The sequence below is a fragment of the Lactuca serriola genome, chromosome 3 (assembly GCF_051521515.1).
Source record: "Lactuca serriola cultivar US96UC23 chromosome 3, Lser_US96UC23_V15, whole genome shotgun sequence".
In the NCBI taxonomy this organism is placed as follows: Eukaryota; Viridiplantae; Streptophyta; class Magnoliopsida; order Asterales; family Asteraceae; genus Lactuca; species Lactuca serriola.
In genome coordinates, this window is record NC_136410.1 from 228,918,010 (window position 1) to 228,927,900 (window position 9,891).

Consider the following 9,891-nt stretch of genomic DNA (forward strand, 5'->3'; position numbering starts at 1 on the left):
CTTTTATCTCATTCAGCCGGCAGTGACACTGCTGGGGTAAAACATTATTTTCCCATTCACTTTACATGAATGAAGTCTAAAACTATATTTTTCATAACGGATAGTTTCATTGGGAAAACTTTTATACTCTCAAAGGATCAAACTTTCAAATAACCAAGTCTTGGTAGAAGACTACTTTTATTGGAAAATATAGGATTTTCTAGGGATTATACTATTTTCAAACATTGATAACAACTATTATATTACATGATTGTAAAAACTTTTATATAAGCAATGACACTAAATACTTATGAACTCACCAACTTTATGCTGATACTCGTTTTCAAAATAACTTCTATTCTCAGGTCAGCACTAGACAGGTACATATGCAGCTTTTGAGAAGATGGAGCACATACCAGACCCATCTTTTATTTTGATTATACTTTTGGTGTCTATCAAACTGTATAGAACACGCTTGTATTACAATTATTATATTAATATAATGGATGTTGTTGCTTGTTTTTACTATTATGCAAAGTTATGATACTGTACATGACGTCCTCCACCCTAGAACGTATTTCGCCGTTCTCAGTTTTGGGGTGTGACAGATTGGTATCAGAGCATTGTTTATAGTGAATCAAGTATATCAACCCATAAAAGATATACGAACTATAAACAGAACAGGATTAAAACACTCTGACCAAGAATATATACTTTAAATACTAAAATATTTAACTAAGTATATATATACATCCATTAATACAAAGAGTCAGTATCATATTAGAACAGAACAAAAGTATTAAGATTGTTGAACAGCACAATTGGGCTTAGAGACATATAGTCAAATCTGGGTGGATGTAGCCTAATCAACTACATTTTTCCCAGGAGTGACTAGCATGTGCCTAAGAGTGATTGTGGTGTTGCAACAAGTCTAAAAAAACTTACCAACACTACTATAGGAACATTAGAGCAAGAATACTATAGGAGTATTCTGCAATTCTATAACTTACCTCTGTGAAAACTAAAAAGGTCGTTACTAGTGGAGCAATAGTTTCTAAGTGGATACTTTACGGTTGCATGGGATTAAGGCGTTATAGACTTAGAATTTGTGATCTTTGCTTTACTTCCTGTTCCTTGTTTGGTTATGGATTTAGAGTTAGGGTCATTTATTCAACGACCTATTCTGCCTCGGTCACTTGTAATTAGTTTGCACTATGCAAGTATTGGCCTAACTTATAACGATCATCTTATAAGTATCTTAGGTTAGAACGTCTATTAACTATTCTTTCCCCATTTCTCGCGTATAGCATGGCTGGCTTCCACCTTCCCGGCGATCCGTACTTTCCAAACCAAGGAAATGGAGGATGGATTGATGAGGAGCCAGAAGATGATCACCAGATCCCTTTGGATGATCACCGTGCAGAAGGCTTTTCAGATAGCTCCGACTCCGAACCCGAAGTCAACAACCTGCCTCCAGTAGCTCCAAACCCTAACCCCCATCCAGCATTTCAGGGTCCCACTCCCATGTGGGCAACAACCTTAAACCGATGGAGAAATGAATAGGGCCAGCCTTTACCTTTCAATGGACACCGAAGCTTCTACGACATAAGCGAGGGAGGTTCAGCAGACCGAGTCTTGCCCATCATGGTTCGTAGGATTACCAGGAACGTCGAACAAGGTCAAGCAGCCATTGGAAGAGTTGTGGAAGTTGATGCCAACTCTAACCTTAACACTGTTCGCATCCGCCAACTGGAAGAAGCCATGGACAGGATGAGGAGGACCAATGAGGCTCTGCAGCAACAACTAGCTGCATCCCGAACCGAAGTTAAGGAACTCCGAACACATCAAAGAGCTCACGAACGACATCTTCAGGAAGTTGTACGCCAACTGGCTGATTTGAGGGTTCGCCCAATGGGTACCCGTCGCCAGTAGAAGATGTCAACTCATCTTTCTCTTTTGTTTAAGGACTAGCCTTTCCTTTTCTATGATCAGTAGAGCACTTGTCTATAAAAATTCCTAACTCTGAAAATACTCTAACTAGGCTCCTAGGCTTCCAACATTTTCCCTTATTGTTTGATGTAAGACCTACTGTTAGGTCATTTTCCCCAAACTCATTTTACATCATTAATACCAGTAATATTGGCAGTTATCTACTTTGTGGGAAAGTCTATACTTTCATATTTTCCTACTCTGTTGCTATAACTCTATCTAACATTTGGACTATGACAGTTTAGCCCGTGAAACTCTCGCATCATGTTTACAACCAATTCTTACTATTGCTATCACCTTTATAATTTTTTAGCAAAAGATGCCTCCCCGTAAGCGCCCGAACAGAGGCAGACCTGCGATTCAAACTCCTCCACCACTACCTCCTCCACAGTTCGATCCGGTGATGTTTCAGACGGCTGTAACCGCAGCTGTGACTGCAGCTATGGCCCAAAAGAATTCTGGCGATGCAAGTGGAGCCGGAATGGGCACCAACTCTAGACATGGTGAAATCCACGCACATACGCAGGGGTGCACCTATAAGGATTTCATGAGCTGCAAACCAACATTCTTCAACGGAACCGGAGGGATCATTGCATTGTGCCAATGAATCGAAAGAACGGAAGCCGTCTTTGAAATGTGCTCGTTCCCCGAGGAAAGCAAAATAAAGTTCGCTGCTGCCACCTTTACTGAAAGGGCCCTGACGTGGTGGAACGGCCATGTCAATTCACTCTACTTGGTAACAGTCAACGCCATGGACTGGGACACACTGAAGGACCTTCTGAGAAGGGAGTACTACCCTAGGGGTGAAATACAAAAACTCGAGGAGGAACTCTGGAACCTCAAGATGAAAGGGACTGACGTAGTGGCTTATACAGCCAGGTTCTGCGACCTGGTAACTATGTGCCCTAACATGATCCCTTCTGAGAGCCAGAAAATTGAACGATGCATCTGGGGTTTAATTCCCCCGTATCGAGGGAACGTTTTAGCATCACGCCCTACGACCTTTGACAGTGCCAAGGAATTGGATCAAAGGTTGATTGATCATGAAGTTCCTTCCACCCCATCAACAACCACAACGGTTGCCACTGCACCAACCAAGTCATCCGACAACATGAGGAAATGGTGGGACCGAAAAATGGGTAAGTCAACTCAATCATCCTCCAAAAACCAACAAACAGTGGTTGTCCATTCTACCACTACTCCTGCTACCCCTGCACCAACCAAAACATATGTTGGAAACCTACCCAAGTGCACCAAGTGCTCTTTCCATCATCACGGCCCCTGACGTGGAATGCACTGCACTAACTGCGACTGGAAGGGTCATACGGTCCGGTTTTGCAGGTCTCAACCCAAACCCATCAATCAAGTTCCCAGTATCGGAGTGAGTCAAGCCTACTATGGTTGTGGCGAGTCAAGGCACTTCAAAAGAAATTGCTCGAAAGTTGGGAGTATGGGAGGAACAAGAAGACTACTTGCTATTGGCCACAATGAAGCAGTAGCAGACCCCACAATAGTCACGGGTACGTTCCTTCTGGATAACTCTTATGCTTGTATCCTATTCGATAGTGGGGCAGAAAGAAGCTTCGTAAACCAAAACTTTAAACACTTACTTAAACAATCCTCACAACCGTTAAAATAAACCTTCGTCGTAGAAATGGCTAATGGAAAGACAGAGAATTCTAACGAGATCTACGTAGGTTGCACCCTCACGCTAGATAATCATTCGTTCCCAATCAACCTTATACCGGTGGAAATCAAGAGTTTCGACATCATCGTGGGCATGGACTGGTTGAGCCTCCATCGTGCCGATATTATGTGCTTCGACAATGCAATCCGTCTAAAGCTACCGAATAACGAAACTCTGTTAATCTATGGAGACCAACCCAATACGAGTCTTCACATCATCTCGAGCATTCAAGCCCAGAAGTACTTACGTAAAGAATATTGTGCGTTCCTTGCAAACGTTGTCGACACGAGCCAGAAAACGAAAGATCTAAAAGACTTCCCGGTAGTATGCGACTTCCCCGACGTTTTTCCAGAAGAGCTACCAAGTTTACCTCCCCAACGTTAGGTCGAGTTCGCAATCGACTTAATTCCAGGAGCTACCCCAGTAGAAAAGTCGCCCTATCGTCTAGCACCTGCTGAGATGCAAGAGCTGTCCGGTCAACTTAACGAGCTGCTCAATAAGGGCTTTATAAGACCGAGCTTCTCACCCTGTGGAGCGCCGGTCTTGTTCGTAAAGAAGAAAGACGGATCGTTCCGTATGTGCATCGATTACAGAGAACTCAACAAACTGACGGTTAAAAATTGTTACCCTCTTCCTCGTATAGACGATCTATTTGACCAACTGCAAGGGGCTAGTTACTTCTCCAAGATTGACCTGAGGTCCGGATACCACTAGTCACGAGTGCCTGAGGAGGATATCCCGAAAACGGCCTTCCAAACTCGTTACGGGCACTACGAGTTCGTAGTGATGCCGTTCGAACTAACTAACATGCCCGCATTATTTATGGACTTGATGAATAGGGTGTGCCATCCTTACTTGGATCAGTTCATCATCATCTTCATTGATGACATACTTGTTTACTCTCGAAGTAAAGAAGAGCATAGCGATCATCTACGACGAGTCCTGGAAACCCTACGATCAGAGAAGTTATACGCGAAGTTCTCTAAGTGCGAATTTTGGATCCGAAGAGTCGAATTCTTAGGACACGTGGTTAGCGAAGAAGGAATCCACGTGGACCCATCCAAGATTAAAGCTATTGAGAACTTGTCAGCACCGAAGACGTCTATAGAAATCCGTCAATTTCTAGGCCTCGCTGGCTACTACCACAAGTTCATTCAGAACTTCTCCCAGATCGCAAAACCCCTTACCACATTGATTCAGAAAGGCGTAGCCTTTGACTGGGGAGAGAAACAAGAGAAGGCATTCCAAACCATGAAACGAGCCTTATGCACCGCACCGATACTATCCCTTCCTGAGGAGACAGATGATTTTGTGGTTTACTGCGATGCGTCCAATCAGGGGCTCGGTTGTGTTCTGATGCAACGAGGTAAGGTCATCGCCTATGCCTCAAGATAGCTGACAGAGTCCTTCCTATCTTGGTTCGCCACATTGCTCGCAATGCTGAGTAAGGACGAACAACCATTGACCAAGTCATGGAAATTAGGGCTAACTCAAGAGTTAACACACTTCGTCTTCGCCATCTGTCCGATGACCAGGAGATGACAATGACTCATACTGATGCCCTATAGGTGGAACTGAATGCCATCCAATTAGAGATCAAATACCTTCGACAACGCCAAGTTGCATTAGAAAGGCGTGTGTGGGAGACAGAGCAACAATTGGATGAATCCAGGGCAGAATCCTATTCTAACCAGAACAACCTTCCTCGCGAGTAGAGCATACTCTACTCACTCTTTTGGATATAGATTAGGATTAGGTCTACTGTTAGACTCTAGTATTAATTTCCATACTTATGTTTAGACCTTGAACTTTAATCTTTGTTAGGTCTGTGTGCTGTCAAAATTTACTTTATATTGGTATGTTGTAGACCTTTTGCAAGCTCAATTTTCTTGAACACTATACATCTATAATACCAAGGATATTGACAGATATATAATCCTCTTGGGAAATATCTATCCAAATTCCTTCATCTTTCTAGTCTTAGATCTCTATTGCAAACAAGTATAGGTTGAACTATGAAGAATTAGTTTAGGGAATACTCTCATTATACTCACTATTGAATACTTAAAATTATCTTCATCTTTTTAAGCTTATAGTTGGAATATGCCTCATCGTAAATCGAACATGCGTAATCCGCCAATAACTCAAACTTAACCACCACTTCCACCTCAATTCGATCCTGTAGTTTTTCAAACTGCAGTGACCGCGGCTAGCTGTATCAGTAGCCTTAGCTCAAGTTAAAACTAGTGGTACTAGTGGGGGTGGAACGGGTATTAACTCTAGCCAAAGTGATAGTCATGGACACCCTAGGAAGTGTTCGTATAAGGAATTTACCAACTGCAAACCCAAAACCTTTAACGGTAGCGGTGGATTCATTGCTCTATCACAATGGTTTGAGAAAACGAAGGTTGTCTTCGAGATATGCTCCTGTCCAGAAGGAAGCAAAGTAAAATTTGCTACCTGCACCTTCTCTGACAGAGCCCTAACATGGTGGAACGGCCATGTTAAGTCACTTACTCTCGTAGTGGCTAACACGATGGGTTGGGATACTCTAAAGGACCTTATGTCAGCGGAGTACTTACCACGGGGTGAAGTTCAGAAACTTGAACATGAACTTTGGAGCCTTTAGAGTAAAGGTTCCGACATAGTAGCCTACACAACTAGGTTCTCTGATCTAGTGGATCTATGTCCAGGAATGGTCCCCACGGAGGGCGAAAAGATCGAGAGGTACATCTGGGGACTGGTACCCCTATTTCAGGGGAATGTTTTGTCTTCAAACCCCTCTACTTTCTACAGTGCCAAGCGATTGCCACAGAGACTCATCGACTATGGGGTCCATCTACAAACAACAACTATGTTGTCGCAGAACCGGCCAAAACAAATGACAACAGGAGAAAGTTTTGGGTCAAAAAGAAGAAGCAATCATCGCAGAACTCTGCCATGAAACAACAAGTTGTGGCTGTTCATGCCGCAACAACCCCTGTTGTCCCTGCACCAGCAAATCAATATGCTGGAAGTCTACCGAAATGCAACAAGTGCAACTTCCACCACAAATGGACCTTGCCGAGAGATGTATTGTGCTAATTGCAATAGGAAGGGGCACACTGCTCGTTTCTGCAAAGCACTGGCAAGACCAATCACCCAAGTCCTTGTTGTTGGAGTAGACCAGGCCTGCTACGGTGCGGTGAAGTTGGAGACTTCAAAAGGAATTGTGCAAGGGCAGGGAATACTGGTGGAGTAGGGAGAGTTTTGGTGATAGGCCATGAGGAAGCTGTGGTAGATCCTACGGTGGTCATGGGTAAGTTTCTTCTCAATAACTCTTATGCATGCATACTATTTGATAGTGGAGCGGAGAGGAGTTTCATAAATCAAAATTTTGCACACTCACTTAAACAACAACCACAAGCACTAAAAGAAACATTCACTGTAGAAATGGCTAACGGGAAGACCGAGAACACTAGCGTTATATACATAGGATGCACCCTCTCTCTAGATAGCCATTCATTCCAAATTGATCTCATGTCCGTCTCAATTAAAAGTTTCGACATCATTATCGGCATGGATTGGTATTTAATTTACATTAATCTTTTCAGTAATAAAATTTCTATTATATTAGGTAATAATATCATCTATACACCTTGACATATATATATATATATATATATATATATATATATATATATATATATATATATATGAGTAGGATCAAATGAGAACACCTGAAAGGTTGAGAACGCGAGAACAGATCACAAACTTATAAATAATTAGATCTATGGCTATTATTAACCGGACCATTTATGTGTATTATAATACTGATGTGCTAACTATGTAACTTTGAAATGACTAGAAGGGTACAATAGGAAATCTATATAATTTAATTAAATAGAAGTTCCTATAATTTAGGTATGATAATCTTATTCCTCATTTTTTCTCTCTCTACTTAATCACAAAACCCTAATCTTATTTTTTTGAGAGCACCGGCCGCATACCCCCACCTTCTTCATGTTATCTCCTCTTCTCCATCACGTCTCACCACCATTTTCCTTCATCGTCTTCCGCCAACCTCCATCGTCGATTGCTTAATACAGGCATTTGCAACCATCGTCGACCATCGCATGATCACCGTTTCTTTAATTGACGATTATAGATCTCCTGATGGATTAGCAGATGCATCAAAATTTTAAATTCCATGTTTTTATCAATGATTATAGAAAGTAACATCTATTTTTCATTTTAGAACAAGACATGCATCGACTGAAGAAGAAAAAGAACGATTCGGTAATCATTATCTAACACTTAAAGCCCAACAATTCATCCTCATTTTTTCTTATATTTGCTATGAATATCTTACGGTACCAATGTAACCAGAGAAGGATCACAATTGTTAGTGATGAAAGTAAAACGAAGTAAAAAAAAAGTAGATGCCAGGCATCGATAATGAAGGTTTCGTCATTGATGATTGTTTTCTCTAATACCTATCTGACTTTAACCCAAACCCCCAAAATAAATTATTTATTTACCTATTGTTTTTATAATTTTTTTTCCAATGAATAGATATTGTATATATTTCAAACAAGACATATCTTTATTGTTGTTTGTATGAATATTAGCTCACAGTGAAGAATAATTATTCTATTGTAGTGGGCTAAAAAAATTTATTCATCAATGAATAACTCATTAATCATCTACGAATAAAATTGTGTCCTCAATTTATAAATCTAGCTTTGTTCATTCATGAATAAGATTTTGAACCCATTAATCATCTTTGCATGAAATTGCATCAGTAATTTATAAATTTAGTTTTATTCATGCGTAATATGATTGAATGGATATAAATATATGAACGTATATTATTCTTAAGGTCGTATTCATTTACGAATAAAAGTGTATGAATGCATATATGAAATTGGTCTCAAAAACAATTTTGTCAAAGAAATTTCGTTGATGCTATATTCGTCAATGAATATTGCATTGTATAAATATTATTGTGCTAAATATTTTTTGAACATTTATGTTAACCATTCAATTGTATTGTAATGTTCTATTCATTTTGTAGAAATTGAAGATGGTAATTGATGATGATAGCAGAACATGAATGTTTCGATCCATGTAATAGTTGTTGTAATTGTATACATGAGAATTAAGGAAATTTTAAATTGTAATCATAGATGAATAGATACATATTGTATTATATTGAATGAAAATCCAATCATCATTAAATGTGTAGGAAAATTTTAACGTCCTCAGTCATTTATAAATATAATTACATGAAATAAATTTTATTCTTATAAAATAGAATATAGATAAACAAAAATACATACATATATCTCGTCCCTAAAAAAAGCAACAAATGAACTTGTATGAATCCATCATCATAATTTATACATGTTTTCAAAGATTTTATTGTACTCAGTGAAAAATATCTTTTATTTTTTATATTTTAATAAATAGAAACAGAGGATAGTTTAAATCGTATTTTTTGGAAGAAAATCAAACAAGATGCTTTTGAATTCGATCAACCAGAATGAAAAGGATAGAGAGCATCTTACTTTTTGGAATAGATAATCAATTAAGAAGATATACCAAACAATTCAAGATAAGAGATACGAGTTGATTTGTTTTAATTCGATTTCGATAATTATGGAAACTAGATGATAAGATACCATGATTATAGGCAAAAATTAATTGTGTTTCGGTTCTTATTAATTAGTTAAATTATACAATTACTAATATGCCCTTATATATTGATTGATCTAGAACTGTTCTCGCGTTCTCAACCTTTTGGATGTTCTCATTGTACGATGACAATTGAACTTGTTTAATTGAAATGCACCAGGAATTTAAATTATATATATATATATATATATATATATATATATATATATATATATATATATATATATAGGGTTCGGTTATTTTGTTTTTAGTAACTATTGTGTGCCAGAATGCACAGATCTGGACAATTGGATGGAATATAATCAAAAGTCATGATTTGGGGGTCTATGATAGTAGAATAGGATAACATGTACCATATAATCACACAAATTTGAGCATAAGGGCATTCTAGTCAATTAACCTATATTAAAAAAGGAAATTTTCGGATTTTTAGGGATAATTAATTCTTTTATTTTTAAAAATATAAATATTTTAAATTAATTTAAAATTAAAAATCCGATTTTTATTCTGTCAGAATGATAGAATTTTAACCATAAAGTAGTAAACATATTTTTCGATTT

At 38.7% G+C, this 9,891-nt stretch overlaps 1 protein-coding gene across 1 annotated transcript; it reads left to right on the top strand.

Annotated features, from left to right (window-relative positions):
* Nucleotides 1–3,622: 3,622 nt before the first annotated feature.
* LOC145096073 (uncharacterized) lies at nt 3,623–4,039 on the top strand. Its single transcript, XM_079033844.1, has one exon. It carries the CDS (start codon nt 3,623–3,625, stop codon nt 4,037–4,039), a length of 417 nt encoding a protein of 138 aa, XP_078889970.1.
* Nucleotides 4,040–9,891: the final 5,852 nt, after the last annotated feature.

Bases quoted from the DNA above. Each gene is read 5' to 3' on its own strand.
- LOC145096073 (XM_079033844.1), top strand. From the start codon at position 3,623: ATGGCTAATGGAAAGACAGAGAATTCTAACGAGATCTACGTAGGTTGC.